Source organism: Abramis brama (assembly GCF_963993115.1).
Source record: "Abramis brama genome assembly, chromosome: 23".
NCBI lineage: Eukaryota > Metazoa > Chordata > Actinopteri > Cypriniformes > Leuciscidae > Abramis > Abramis brama.
Genome location: NC_139985.1, coordinates 26,179,021 through 26,194,680, shown reverse-complemented (window position 1 = coordinate 26,194,680; position 15,660 = coordinate 26,179,021). Strand labels below are relative to the sequence as shown.

General features: G+C 39.9%; 1 protein-coding gene across 4 annotated transcripts; it reads right to left on the bottom strand.

Moving 5' to 3' along the window:
• Window positions 1–395: 395 nt before the first annotated feature.
• On the bottom strand, window positions 396–15,295 carry gata2a (GATA binding protein 2a). Of its 4 annotated transcripts, none has more exons than XM_084100793.1 (6): window positions 15,023–15,295; window positions 9,737–10,167; window positions 7,828–8,397; window positions 5,127–5,272; window positions 2,376–2,501; window positions 396–1,471 (listed from the first exon to the last, which is right to left on the bottom strand). In XM_084100793.1, the coding sequence occupies exons 2-6, from the start codon at window positions 9,960–9,962 to the stop codon at window positions 1,172–1,174; spliced, it is 1,368 nt and encodes a 455-aa protein (XP_083956919.1). In that variant the 5' UTR covers window positions 9,963–10,167; window positions 15,023–15,295; the 3' UTR covers window positions 396–1,171. The 4 variants fall into 4 exon arrangements, with proteins under 4 accessions (XP_083956919.1, XP_083956917.1, XP_083956918.1 ...); XM_084100791.1 differs by having other exon boundaries at window positions 5,127–5,285; window positions 7,829–8,397; window positions 15,023–15,289; XM_084100792.1 differs by lacking the exon at window positions 15,023–15,295 and adding an exon at window positions 10,349–10,561.
• Between the last annotated feature and the right edge of the window lie 365 nt (window positions 15,296–15,660).

The window sequence follows — 15,660 nt, the reverse complement described above, 5'->3', positions numbered from 1 at the left end:
GGCTTATGTATGCCATATAGGTCTCCTCCTTCCCCAGCTGCAGTTGTACAGAACAAACCCAGACACACTGCCGTTCAGGCACTTAGCATGTGCATCTGATATCGCTTACCTTAGAACTCAGCGATGCCTTGGTGAAATTCCCTCTGACACTCGGTATACGGAACAGCAGCTTATCCGAGCGCTTGGGTGTGTTTGTGTTTGGCCTCGTGCATGTTTTGGCATTCGTGTGCATTTCTCATATTAAACTACAGTAAATGCTGGGAAATATGATGCCCTGGAATCAGAAACATAAATGAGCAAACCGACCTGTAGCCGCAAAAATGTCTCCGTTCAGGTGAAGAGTGACTGTGCCTTTCGCAGAACATTAGCAAGAAAGTACTCGGGGGGGGGAAAGATGAAGTATTAAAACTTTATTTCCTTTATTTGTTTAATGGAAAATGATAAAAACGTACAGCTCAGCAACATTGCCTTGGCTAGGATAGGTCAGTGTTTTTTTATCAATAACAATCAAATAATATTTATAATATAACAATGTGTTCTGAGGAAAGCGAAATAAGAGATAAAGGGTGAAAATAAATTATCATAATAACAATAACGATAATAACAATTAACCTTTATAAACATTTCTTTGCTTGTATGTCGTATCCATAGAGTCCATTCAGAGGGGATCATGCCCAAGGGGGAGGGGTGTATTCCAGCATGTTAGGGGGGATAAACTTAGTGGTCTTCTCTCTCTCTCTCTTTGACTCATCATGTTCGCAGAGATTCAGAGCGAGTTCTTTACTAGAGAGTTTCTGAGGCGGCTGTTCTCAAAGGAACTGCCACACAGTGATTCTGCAAAGACATATCCTCTCTTTCAGGACAGTACCAAAGTGACTCAGTAAAACGTAACGAAAGGCTAAAAGCAAAGACAGCTCTCTCTCTCTCTCTCTCTCTCTTTCCCTCTGCTCTTTCTGTGAGGGTCCTCAGCGTCTTTTTAAACCGTCCTCTATACAAGTTGACGTGGTTGTTGATGAGATGGCACCTTCCTCTGCAGTGTCCGACCAGGAACTAAACCGACACGAACCCCCTTCGTGTCCCTCGCCTGTGGAAGATTTCTTGACGGGAGGGGAGATTTCTTGAGTGCATTGAGATTTTCGGTATAAAGGAGCTAGCGATCGAGTGTGGGTCTTCAGTGAGGTTCGGCCCAGACGGGAGAGCGGCTGGAATGGTGAGGGTGGCTGAAAGAGGGGTGAATGGGAGTCGGCGTGGGCAGCATGTGTCCGGAATGGCTAAACGGTCCCAGGTGGCCCATGTGTGGCATGTGGCTTGCCAGAGCACTGTGGCTGCCAAACGGAGAGGTCTTGTCCTGCATGCACTTGGAGAGCTCCTCGAAACCCTCGCCAGATCGTTTACTCCTCTTGGACTTGCTGGACATCTTGCGGTTGCGTGTTTGGATGCCCTCTTTCTTCATGGTCAGTGGCCTATTGACCTGTAAGAAACAAGATAGGGTAGGTTAATGATGAGCACAAAGGAAGTAAAAACAAAAGGATATGAGGTCTCAAAGTACATGTTTTACAAACAGGTTTTTGAACACAAAAGTTACAAGTTAGTTAAATGGACGCTTGAGAAAAGAACGCCTTCGCTTGAGGAAACCATAGCAGCAATAGATCGCACGAGGATCATTAGAATATGACGATTCAATCGGGAATTTCGTCTGCCATTTTATTTTATTTACAAATATATATAAAATAAGTGTTTTTATCAAATATATAAACTGTTTTTTTTAATGTCATGTTTGTAAATGCCCCCAGAAATTTTCATTAAAATTCATTGTAGCCTATAATTTACACTTGGCTTGTAGCCTATGCTATATAAACATTTATTTATATTTATTAGATGTAATATTTGACACAAATTATACATCAAAGGGTGGCTATAATGTAGCCTAGTCAATATTATTCTCTCACTGTTGAATTTCAAACAAAAACCAAGCAATTCAGCAGCTCAGCTGTCACGCAATTTCGTTTTTTCTCTTTCCTCCTTTGTTTCGCTTGTTTCATTAAGGTGAAATGTATTTATTCGTCTGCTAAATAGATCGCAGCCAAGCTTAACATTAAAAAGGCTAGTTTCAGACAACTCCGAATTGATAGCCTATAACTGACGCCGTATCTTGAATGGCAGACCCGCCCTGTCGTCCCTCCTGGGAATAACGCCCTCCTTTGAAACAAAGCTGGATTAATCTAAAAAGAAAACGGTCAACGGGCTCTGTCTGACAGGGAAAGCCGGCTTTGCGTCCCCGGTCTCACTCTCACCCTCTCTTCAATCGATACAAGCTGTCCGCCCACTTGAGCACTTCGCTGTCACTTTCAGTGTTTGCGACTCTTAATACTCACGTTGTGGAGTTTGTAGTAGAGCCCGCAGGCGTTGCACACCGGGTCACCGTTCCCGTTGCGCCGCCACAGAGTGGTCGTGGTTGTCTGGCAGTTCGCGCAGCAGGTGCCAGCTCGCCTCGCAGCAGACTGTATAAGCAAGAAAAACAGAGTATTCAATACTGGGTACACGACATTAAAACATACATTATCCATAACGACATTTTTAATCTAAAAAGGATGGAGCCATTTTAAAACGAATAGCCTAATTCCGTTTACCTTCAATGGATGAGCCTGGTTATTATTGCGTGGAAAGACTAAAATAGGTTAATCCATTATATTACTTGGTGGAAACTTTATTATTATTAATAATAAGTATTTATAAATGTAGCCTATATTAGGCCTATATCGTTTTTTTTTTTTTTTTACTGTAACATCGTGGCTTATTGTCTTATTTTTATTGAGATCTTTTTTATTGCACTGAATGCAGTCGGACTGCATGAACTCAATTCTGCAATTTCTATTTTACGCACTGACATCAAACAGGCATTACGGATTTGGGTTGGAGTAAAAGCATCCATGATAAGAATCTGATGGGGTGACGAATATTGTGACTCACCCATGTGTAGGCTACTCTGCACCAGACATCATTTCTATCCCGCCACGATGCGGCCTGAACATATTAAGTCTCTTACAAGGACTGGCCTCCGTGTTTGGACTAATTAAATATAGCCTGTTCTGTGCATTTAAATACGCTAAATTCAATTTTCCAATTTGTGCCCTGGTTCGAAAAAAATTAGCTTTTTTCTGACCTGTATCTAATAGCTAAATTCTGCCATATTTCAGTACAGATCATTAATTTATATCGTTTCGATACACTGCTCGCCTTGATGCCAAGAATCAAACGCTTTAGTGGGCGGGGCGTCTGCAAAGCCGGGTCATCAATCCTCTGTTCGCTTTTTGTCCATTACGGATCAATTTTTCACACATAATGAGAAACATCTATAGGCATACAACGCAATTCCCCCGCAGTACAACACGTATAGCATTTGCAGTTTGTGTTCATTTACATAATAAGCTTTTGTAAAAGGAAGCTACGAATAAATAAAAAAACGCCGCTCTGAATAGAAATGAAACAAAACGCAGACGACAACAAAACACGCACATTCCGATACTTAAACTCAGTGCCAGTCGAGCATGACAAACAAGAGAGCAAAGAGTATAAATCCATTTATTTTCCAATCCCTGCCCCAGCCCCTTCACACATAGTGCTCTGATAATCGCTTTACAGTAGATGTCATTCGGGCCTGCCGGGGCCAGAGAAAATTCAGCCGGGTTTGTTGAAGACGGAAACACCCGGGAGCCTGGCTTCCTTATCGGGCCCGGGCAGATATCCGGATAGGAAACAACTGGATGGCCTTTGAACAGCGCTCTGAAAACACTTCAGCCCAAAATGCAAAAGCATGGGCCAGCACACTGACTCCATGGAAAACCCTGTGGCTTTTTTCACCATGAGAACATATAGAGAAACTAACAGCTACAGTGTGTTACACCTACTACTGCTAAAAATAATAATGATCACCATAATTGGGAATTGCAGTTGCAATCCATACTTCAAATCCTCTTTGAATATGTCACTCTGTTATTCGCTACAAGGCTCATTTTTCTCTCGCTGAGTATGTAAGTGTCTCTTTTACAACACTGGAAATAAGATTCCCTCTGAGACTCTTATATTTACACTCTGATGGTCACTTAGCCAAGTGAAAATTAAATTATTACACATGGCTGACAGAAAAGACGCTCTCACTCAATTAAACAGCTTGCTGTGTCTCCAAATGAATATATGATAATATTACGTCACGTTTTGAAAGACTGCGAAAATGACTCAATAACAGTGTAAAGAGACAGAGGTAGAGATATAGAGTTTCATCCGCTAGACGATATAATAAGATTATGTGAATAGAAAAATCTATCTAGTTTGGGAAAATAATATCCTGCCTGTTTTCTTCAAAAGTCATCTGTTTTCGTAGAATCTTGATGTTGGAAAAACTGTCAGCCATGCCTGGCGAGATATGACTTATATTTCAATAAAAGCGTAGAGGAGCCTTCTTTTACAAGCTGTCCTGAACCATGGAAAAACAGCAGATTAATAACCAAAGCATAATCAAGTTTGACTTTTCACACATCTTAATGATTTCTCCACAGGGAAACAGAGCTAAATAAGCTTGCACCTTCAATCAATCATCTCAATGTAAAAAGCCATTAAGATAAAAGAAAATCCAAAATCTGCTTTTAAGCATCTCGTCTCACCGAGATCAAATTAGATAATTCTGCTGGCAGCGATTCTAAAATGGAACCAGAATCATAAGCCAGCCACACGAAACAAAACCAATGGCATTTGGCTTTCTAAACGCAGCCAGAAAAAGAACAACTGGATCAAACTGCTTGATCTAAACAGATGCGCTCAGGCAATAGTGCAGCAACAGGTTTCACTCAGTGTGGAGTGGTGATAATTGTCCCGGCATGGGCATTGGTATCAGTGACAGTATCAGAACTAGAAGCAATAATGATAGCGGGAACAATGGCAATAGTAGCAGTATTGTAACAGGCAGAGTAGGGGATCACCAGGGGGTGAGGGCGACAAACAATTCCAGGAAGATTATAGGGAAAATATAACTTTCCTGGAATTGTGCTCAGGCTTTCTGCTCCGTGCTCCTATTTAGCCCAGCTCTTTCTCACGTGTGTAAGGAACTGAAAGAGTGCTGATCTACTCACCAGTCTGCGCTTCGGCTTGATAAGGGGTCGGTTCTGGCCGTTCATCTTGTGGTACAGGCCGCACGCGTTGCAGAGGTAGTGGCCTGTCCCGTCCCGCCGCCACAGCGGGGTAGAGGTGGCTCCGCAGTTCACACATTCACGCCCCTCTGTGCAGAATTCAAGTGGAGGGAAAGCAAAGGGAAATTTATATAATTAAGAAGTTCACACTCGATCTACAATACAGGAACACGGGGTCACAGACTGGGCAGAGAAAAACAACTCCCAAGTTAATTAGCCAACATCTAACATGACATTCACATTGGAATCTCTTATCTGAACTGGATGCATTACATAACTGATATCGAAATGTATGAATGTGCATGTATGGATGAAATTACTTTTTTTTTTACGCTGCATAACTGTGGAAAATGAATACATCCAGGTTCTACTCTTAAATTATTTACAGACCAACCTTTTAATTTATCTGCTGTAGAGAGAACCCTAAATATCAGTCTGCTTTTGCATATACAACATTTTCAAGACACTTTAAGAAGAAGCTGATTAAAGTGTGAGTTAATTCCATGTTATATATTCTCACTCCTGTTTATCAGCCAGCTGTCCAGGCTTGTCCTATATTCTCAGGTGTCATATCACAGTAAAGCACCCTAACCTGCTGGAAAGGGCCCTGCGCTTTAATTCATATGCTCTTCCTCCTCACTCCCCTGAGCACCTCGCTATTATTCACATTATAATGTGAGATAGTCGCTGTCCCACCCTGACCAGAGAAAAGAATACGCCCGGACAATGGATGCTCTTTTGAAGTGTATATGATGTTGTTATTCAGTCATTTTCAGCCCTTTTTTCGAAGTTTCACTTGCATTTTGAATGTACTGAAACTTGGTGCTGGGAGTGTTAGGTGAAAACAGCCCAGCGAATATAGCGAATAGTAAATAGAGGTTCACCTAAATCAGAGGTGTAGCCTATATCGTTACATTTCTCACACACACAAAAAAATCTATCTTTTTTTTTTTTTTTTTTTCATTTATGCATTTGCCTTTCACAGTCTCCTTTCATATTTTCTGAATTTTAAAACAAATCAATATTTTCTTTTTCTTTCAATGCCCGATCATGTTTGTAGTATTCATTTAACATAAAAAATATTACTATGCAGTTCAAAATTGGTTCCATTCACCAAAGCACTGAACCTTATAAACCTATATTTTCCACCTATAGACATTTTCTACATTCATAGGTTGGCTATCACTGAGTGTTATTGAGTATATTATTCATAGCCATTATTCATTCATTTATTACGCATCTTGTATTTACATATTGTTATTCCTATTTTAATTTAATATCCAATTATAATTGCAAGTAATATGTGTCATATAATGTAACTGTAACACATTAAGAATAGTTCAAATTAATGTTATTTGATAGCAGTGCATCGGGCCGACGTCGTGCATAAATAAGCACACAAACAGCGGGGTCCTGTCGCCTGAGAAGGCCTGTCCCGCCGGGGTTTTGTTAGTATTGGGGTCGTAGGAGGGCGGAGGGGGGAGTATGTCGTGATTTCTTCAACTGAAGGTATACAGGATATGACTGGAGCCAGCGCGTCGTGACTCCTCAACGTTTTAAGTGCAATAAAGGCTACATTTAAAGGAAACAAAGCGTAAGGCAACACGCAGCCTGCCAAATGAAATCATTCATCTTAAGACCTAACACGCAGAAAAAAAGAAAAGAAAAAAAACCCTGCATGGAATAAATATATAGAAGTTTGTGTGTCATTTAATATGCTAATTAATGTCGAAAGGTCTGCAACCTCGCCAAAAGCGCCATTTTCATAATTTATTTTATTTATCATTTTTATCAAGCCGTTTTCAATACATCTCCACTAATATACTGGTATTTATGTGATCTTAATCTTTTTTTTGTTCTTTTTTTTTTTTTTGGCTGGATTCCTTGCACTTTAAATTTTTTTATCATAATGTTAGAGGCCTACATTTTTGTTTCTTCAACTTCATAGTTTCTAAAATTTTAACTAAATTTTGTTCGCCATTAAGTAAATTTAGTGTGTTCGAAAAATGCAATATAACCTACACGTCATCTCTTTACATTTATTTAAACATGTAAAAAGGCTACGTAAAAATAGCCTATCGACTTTTTTTTCACTAAACAGCTGGCTTGGGTTTGTAGTTTATGTATGATAACCACTATTTTTATAGGAAATGCCACCTTTGAGTGGTGATGCATTATGATGTAGCATTTTTAAGAGGTGCTGAAACTTGTGGCGTGTCATAATTAAAAAAACTGTGGTGTAGAGTTGCCTCGAAGGAGATTCCTAAAATGGCGGCCGAACTCATTTAATTAGACAAAAACAAAATAAGTAAACTCCAAATTAGATTAAAACGTTGTTACCCAATAAAATAAAAGCTGTGATAATGGAAAATTGAAATATCTAGGCCAGTAAACCATTGGGGATTCATTTGTATACCCTATGGCTAAATTAAATTATTTTCAAATAGCCTATCACAAAAAAAATCCTACACATATGGTATTTCTATAGGCTATAGCCAATACTGTACATAGGCTATAGATTTTGTAAATGAAACATTTTTTAATAACTGATGTAAAAATGCTTTGTAAAAATGTTATCCAACCCAATGTAAATGTATCTATTCTTCACTTCATGATCGAGTCAGAGAGCTCTAAAGAAACTCACCTGAGCACGATCTCGTCTTGCTTTTACATTTAGGTGTGAAGCCCGAAGCGGATCCACTGAGGAGGGTACCAGGATGGAACAGCCCGCCGCCGTACTCGTGTGGAGTGGGCAGGGAGTACGTTGGGTAGGTCGGAATGGGATGATGCGTGGACGGTGTTTGGGCGCTCATAGCCAGACTTCCCCGAAGAGGACTACATCCCTCCATTTTCATCCCATCAGCGATGACTTGGTACTTGATGGAGTCCTTTTCGTCCATTCTTGCAGTGGTGGAGTTCGGAGAAGAAGGACCAGGGTCCGGTGAGACGTCTTTCGGTGGGGTTGGGGGGAAATTGTAAAGGGGATGTGGACTGGAGTGTGTTGCGGATGTGAGGGAGGAGACGGGAGCGGTGCTAGAGCTACTGCTGCACGGGTAGCCGGCGCTGGCTGGGTGCAGGCCGGGCTTGCTGAAGTGACTGACCGCCCAGGCGTTGTGGTGCGCGGCGGAGAGCGCTGCCTTCCCGCTGTCCAGCCAGGGGATCCCGGGACTGTGTATGAGGTGTGGCCGGCAGACCTGACTTCCCGTGAGACGAGCTAAGAAATACAAGAAAGAAACGAACATAAAAGCTCAATTCGAAATGAAAATTACGAGCAAAATGTCTAAATCTCTACAGTTTTTGCCGAAACACCAGTTTCTTTTTCAAACAACAAAATTTCTCATGTTCAACCTCACCTGTTGACTCCGTACTCAAACAATACAAACTTGACATTGAGATAAAATAAAATTAAATGAAATATCAATAATGCACAAAACCGCATTTGCCGATTCACCCTTTAGTCCAGTGTTTGCTCGCTAACACTTAAAATATGTTTTTCTTCGTCTCGACATGATTTTCAAAATAAAAACGCACTTACTCCCAAGAAACAGACGGAAAATCTCCTTACAAAAGCGACACACGACAACTTTTTTAACGAAGCATTCTCACTACAGCCTGTTCGTCGCACAAATAAGACACTTGAACTAAGAAGTTCATCAGGAATTTTTCGTTTTGATTTGGCATCCGGGAAGTGCCTTGATCCCCTCTCTCTCCCTGACACGAACTTCCTTTTCCTCATCAAGCCATTCGCTCGACATTTTCTTTTTCTTCTTATCTTTACATTTCAACACGCACCTCTTGGAGATGACAGTTCGCACCGCAGAGAAGAAATCCGATATCTTTCATTTTAAACGCATTTTTTGTCATCCTTTTGCTCGGCTAATTGGTGTCTGCCAGGCACATATGCATAACGTTTTTTGCAAAACAACAGAAAATAAATAAATAGGCTAAATATATAAATAATAAACATTAAGTCTACATTCGCATATTTTGGTTAAGCCTCGAGACATCGAGCCATGGGACAGTCCCGCATTTAGGCCACACTAGGACTCAAAGTGAGTAAAAACCGTCTAAATCTTTCGGTTTTACACTACACACACAACGCAGTTGTACTAAAGTAACACCAGTAGCCTTTATATATGCAACTGACACAAAATGGGCACGAATGGTGTCGACAAGGTCAAGATTGTTTACTAAACCTTCTTTAAGCACAAGAGTAGGCTATACGACCAAAAAAACATAAACAAATGTTCTCTTTCGCCATAAACATGAGCAACATTTTGCAATGAACTGTTCGTAACACATAAAAGTATAAATAGACTAATAGGTTAAGTAATTTAGCAATAACAGTAACAGTATTATTTCAAGCAGCTTTATAAATTAATTCACATTCATTAGTTTATTTTCATTCATGATTAATGTAAAGTGTGACTGAAATATTTATCGGAAATTACATAATGAAATATCCACAAGATAGCCTACCTTTACACATTTTGTGATTAAAATATTATAAGTAGCCTAATTCATGAGAGAAATTTGACAAAGATGAATCATACCGTGCGCTTGTCCGTATGATACTCTGGCCCGAGAATTTGAGTAGTAGGGGTTCCCCTGCGAGTCCAAGTGATTTAAGAACACATCCACCTCGTCCGGGGGAAGAAGAGGGGCCATGGGCTCCATGTAATTGTGTGTAAGCCCGTGATGATGTGAGTCTGGGTGCTGGGCGTTGAGTACCGCATGATGATGGGCCATCCATCGAGACTGATCGGCCGCAACCTCCATGTCTGAAGTGTCCGCGCTTAGAAAACGTTTAAAAAAGTTTTCTAGATGCCTACTGAAAACCTTTTGGACACTTAGAGACCCAGGTCCTTTAGATTATTACAATATTTGTCGTTCAGCTTCAGTTGGTGATGCTCTGTTCACTTTCTATGCCCTTATTTTTGGAGAAGAGGTCCTGCTTCTTTGCTTTCAGAATGCTCAGGAACACCTGTAAGAGAACAAATAGATGCATCTCAATTTGAACGTTAAATACATTGCAAGACAGATTTAAATTAGTACAAAGAATCTTCACTTTATCGAAATACGCTATTGCAGCTTAAAATAAGTCGCTTCATTACAAGCTCAACTGCGCAATTTTAAAGAACTATCGGTATAGCGAAAGTACTTACGGCGCGAAGTAGCATTTCAGCACTACAATCCTCAGTTTATTTTTTTCCCATGTTAGTCCTGTACAAAGAATGTTAATCCTCAAGATGTCTGTTGACATTCGTAATTCGCCACTGGTTTAAATTGTCCACAGCCCAATCGTTAAACTCTCTAAAACTCTGCGTCTGTGTGAAGCGGAGAGAAGTCTCGTTAATGAATTGCGCCTGTGTACTGTCGGAACTGGCGCCAGTAGATTCCATATCTTACGAACATGGGCGGGGTCACGGGCTGGCAGGGATCGCTCTGTTAACCAATAGCAGATCGCGCTGACTGCCATTGGCTCGAACATCATGCTTTCCAAACTGCCACGGCGACTGTCGGCCTAGTGCTCCACATTCAGAGAGCTGAGAGACTCATCATTCAGCAGAGCAATTTATTCAGATCTTTTTACCTTTCTTAGAGCTTCAAGATGATGATGTAATAATGTTGTCTTTTTACTCAAAGACTAACAGAATTACCTGAAATTAAGAATGTAAAGCTGAAGTCTTGTAGGCTATACGGCCTCAGAACGTTTATCAAGACAAAAATACTGCATTTTTTTTATTCGAATAATAATATTACATTGGTTAGATTAGGATACTTTTGTTTAAGCATAAATTAATAGTGTAATTACTTTTTTTTTCTAGGCTATTGATAAACAAAATGATCTATTGCAGTTATCTTAAACTTTTGTTTAAGAACTTAATACTGTGATTAAGACCTGTTGCCTGACCATTAACATTTTAACATTGCTTAAAACAACAAAACCTGTAACAGTGAAGTGTCACATGCGATATGCCTAAAGCAAACAAACACGATTCCTAGCACCTCGGGCATTAATTGGGGAGGAGTGTTTTATGGTCCTTAAATTCGAGGCTATTGTTCTTGCGCGTCTAATTGTTTTAAATTAGTTCTCACCACATTCTTCTTGTGAAAACAGGCATTGTATGCCGTTTCGAGCGATCAAACGTTACTTTACATATTAATAGCGGGTCCGTGTCTCCTTGGTGCCGACAGGTCGCATGGGCAGGTCCAAATTGAGCCAATTGGTGGCCATTAGGGCAGCTTCGTTGATTCTTACTTACAATTATCTCATGGCAAAACAAGCATCAGGCTCACCCACCGCAGGCAGAAAGACAGAACGACGCCAATTAGCTTGATAAGCGTTTAGATAAACTGTGGATACAGGTTAGTCAACTGAAGACCTCATTGTGCACATAGGGTTTAATACATTGTTGCGGCAAAACATAAAATGTGCTTGTCTATCCAGTCAAAAAGGCTATATTTCCTATTCCAAGTGTTTTAAATTCGTTTAAACAAATTTGCATAGCCTACTAATTTCATGCAGTGGAAGTTCCAATTCAAATAATCTAATACAAATAAACACTCCTTCCGTTAACATATAAAATATGTAATAGGCCTATAGTGGATATAGCAGCGTGCTCCTTTAGATATCTTCTATGGCCTCCAACTGCTTGTATAACGCTTTGTGTATATTAATTATTTAACCTGTCTGGTTGGATCAATCAAAGATAACACAAGATAGACTTGACTATCACTACCAGGGCGCTCCGACTCGTTTTTCATCTATCGAGAAAGACACTGTTGTGGTAATTTTGTTTTCTTGATGGAGTTACAGCTCTGGTCTAGCCAAGAACCGGTTTTAAAAAACGAGAAATTGAGTTTTAACTGATTTTATAGGCTACATTTTATGTCTTTCTGATTTATGTCTTTATGTTTTGTCTTTCTGACAATAGGGCTATTTATTTTTATTATTATTTAAAGCAGGAGTTTTAATCTGAAGATTGAAAGGCAATAATTGAAGCGCGATCTCAGAGCCCCTATCGGCCGCCACTCTGACGCCATGACTTGATGTCACATATCTCGGGAAAGAAGAAAAAGATCTAGACGCGCTGCAAAGACTTTTCCACAGCTAGGCTATCTACAACTAGTGTAATACACTGAGTATTAATGGCTAGTATAGTCATAGTGTGTTTTCATATGTTTTCATCAAATCATATTACCATCATAAGAGGATAAGGTTTTTTTTTTTTTTTTTTTTTTTTGTTAAGAGTTTTGGTCTGGCTGAAGAGCGAATAATCAATTTGGACAATATTATTGAGCACTTAAACCACAGAGCTTCTGTCAACGTTGGATGTATAAAGATGCTCAAACAGGCTATTTGGCCTTATTGTGTGACAATATCAGATGTTTAAATCCCTCTTTAACGGACTGGATTCCTGCCAGGGGCCCTACACAACACAAAGAGCCCAGCCTGAAGCCAACAAATTAGAATGTACAATAAAATATGACGCTTGGTTTTGCTGTGTAATGATGCATTTTATACACAGTCTTACATCAAAAAGGTGCACCAGCAGATTATGCAGATATAAATATAAACCTTTAAATATACGCGTATACAGTGATCTTTCACACTGTCATAACTGCTTTATCGCAGACTGAGTGCTGATGAAACGCAACACGGCGTCTTTAATAGGCTTTTTAACATTTATAGCCTACTAATTTTGTGTAAAAAGTCAAACTTTAATAGTCCTGCTCTGACCCACCTCAGCCCTTATGGGAAATACAATATTCAATATCTGAAATGCAAATATTGAAATATTTTCATTATTTCATAACATTTATAATTGTGTTGTAATTTCGGTGTAAATTCATTTCTGCCACTGTGTGCATTAAACCATGTAAATGTATTTTAGTGGTAGTGCCACCTTACATGCAGCTTCATTGCCGCATTTGTGGTGTAAATGTGGCAATACATGTTTATTATAGATATAGTGTGTGTGTGTGTGTGTGTGTGTGTGCGTGCGTGCGTGTGTGCGTGCGCGCGCGCGCCAGTTTTTGCGCTAATCTTGGCCACCTAGGGCTAAATATTCTTTAGAGAATACCTGAACTAAATACCTGTGGTAATCCAGGTGCTCTCGACGTTAGAACAAAAGGGACTGTCCTTTTAGGGACTTAACATTTAAAGTCGGGGTGTGTTACTAAAGAGATTGACCCGACTGAGGACTCTAACTCAGTGGGCCACTCTTCTTTAAATGCGTGTGAAGATTCAGACTTTATTTCTTATGTAACACAAGTAGTGTCGTCTAACACGTGTGACTGTGACGACGGCAATGACATCATGTTTGTGATGTCACATTATACTTTGCTTTAAATTAATTGCATCAAAAATAATGGAGAGCGCGGTGGAAACAAGCTCCGCGAAAATGGAGGCAATCATTCCCTTAATTAACAGGTGCCGTGAAATGGCTTTGGCCGTTCGTTCCCTCACCGCGCATTTATCATTCTCCGTGGGGTTAAAGGAGGGCAGGAGGGGGCAGAGAGCGGCGCAGAAGGGTTTGTGAAGATAAGCAGGCACTGGGATATAGGGGGAATGACACAGACCAGCTGAAGCGGTATTGTCCTTTACTCACGGGTAATTAGATTGTGACAGGGCACTCGGGGGCAGACACAAGCACAGGCAAAGTCACAAGCCTCCTGTCCTCTGCTGAAGCATGAATAACAGGGTTTGAAAGCAAAGCGTCTCACCCTCTTTTTATTTCAAACAACAATCCACATTATTTTGAGGCGAAGTCTCATATGCGTGCATGCGTTCTCAGTATTAAACGACCCGTCCTGCGTTTATTCGAACGCGCATGGTTTATGTCTTGCGCGGCACATTGGGTAAAGTTCTTCTTCTGGGTGATGGCATTTGTTTAGTCGGAAAATGATCCTGTGGCGGTCATAAATCTGATGGGTGATGACAGCGCGCCCGCCCTTCTTTTGTGCTTGACAGCTCTTGGAGTCAATGATTTAAATAAACAGCACAGGTGGGCTAATGCAGGCGTCCTTGGGGCATTCCTGAGAAAGCTAATTCCTCAACTCACCCGCGCCACATTCGCTTTCACATTTATAATCATTCAAATTCCCATTTGAAAATGTTGGCGGAAAATGATTTTCGTAACGTGTGCTGTGTTCTTGGTTTGTTAAATAACAAAATCGTATCAACACAAGCATACATTTCCACATCTCTTAAATGTACATTATTTCATGCATTGTTTCATTAATAAATGTTTTGTTTAGCCTTTTGTGTATGCGGTGTAAATGTAGGCTATTACATTTTGGTCTGTTTAATTTGGATTTTATTTTAACATGTTTACAAAGAGAAAGGCATAGTTAAGAATGTCCCTTTTAATAAATGTAAAATAAGTAATACTATTTTAAATATTATAATATTATTAGTACTTGTGACTATATATTTGAGCTATGCGAAAAACGTAGGCTATAACACTCTTTGTCATTTCTTATAACCCGAAATGCCTGCAGTAGCCTACAGTGTAGATAACGGATTTAGAAACACAATATGTATTTTTGTATTTAATAAATTATTATGATTATTATTTCTATTCAGCCATACAAATGCATAATTTTATCTTTTTTGTTTTATTATAAACCATTAAAAACTGCTATAAAATTAAAATAAACTCTTGATTTTTTTTTTTATTTTTTTGATGGAATTAAGTACATCATAATAAACCTATTTTGACTAACAGTTCCCTTTATAAATACCTCACTAAAACGCGTGAATAATCTCTTCGTATTACTCGACCTCACGCTCGCTGTGTCGAATGATATAGTCTACGCAAAACGCATCTTACCAGTGTTTACGATTAGGCACTCTTCTCTTGACATTTAGCAGAGAAATGTGTCCTGGGGCCAATTCCGTGTGGCACCGTCTTTGAGGGAAGAGTATCGGTGATTCGTTGCGCTTTGCGAAGCGCTGAAGCTCCGGGCACAGTCTTCTCTATAGCTGGCGATGCCAACCTTCCCTGACAGGCAAGCGTTGTTCCAGAATTCGTTCGCTGAGGATCTTTCTTCAGTGACTTACGGCGTGGTGTAGTGTCTGACACATCGTACTCTCTCTCTCTCTCTCTCTGGCTGGAAACAGCGAAACTTGAGGCACAAAGTGGGGCTGCTCCAACGTAGCCGTGCGTCAGCCAATCTGGTCTTCCGGGTCGTGCTTTGATGGTTAAAAGCTGTGCTGAAGATGTTATGTGTGGTTCTCACTCGTATAATTATGAAACAAGACCCAGTTGCACCTACTGTCACTCTTTCTTGGTTTGGCTTATGCTATTATTATCACTTTTTTTTTTTTTTTTTTTTTTTTAGATTGAATTTAGGATAATTTAATTAAAATCATGATTTGTTATCACAACTTTCTTGCTTTTGTCAAATTAATGTGGTTCAGACAACATAATATTTAGATTTTCTGCTGATTACACCAATCTCCTTCGTT

What these genes read in the sequence shown, in the direction of transcription:
- gata2a (XM_084100791.1), bottom strand. Translation starts at nt 9,962, where the DNA reads ATGGAGGTTGCGGCCGATCAGTCTCGATGGATGGCCCATCATCATGCG. An exon ending in TCAAGCCGAAGCGCAGACTG is followed by an intron (nt 2,502 to 5,126) that starts GTGAGTAGATCA and finishes TTGCTTATACAG; the next exon opens with TCTGCTGCGAGGCGAGCTGG. An exon ending in TCTACTACAAACTCCACAAC is followed by an intron (nt 1,472 to 2,375) that starts GTGAGTATTAAG and finishes TGTTTCTTACAG; the next exon opens with GTCAATAGGCCACTGACCAT.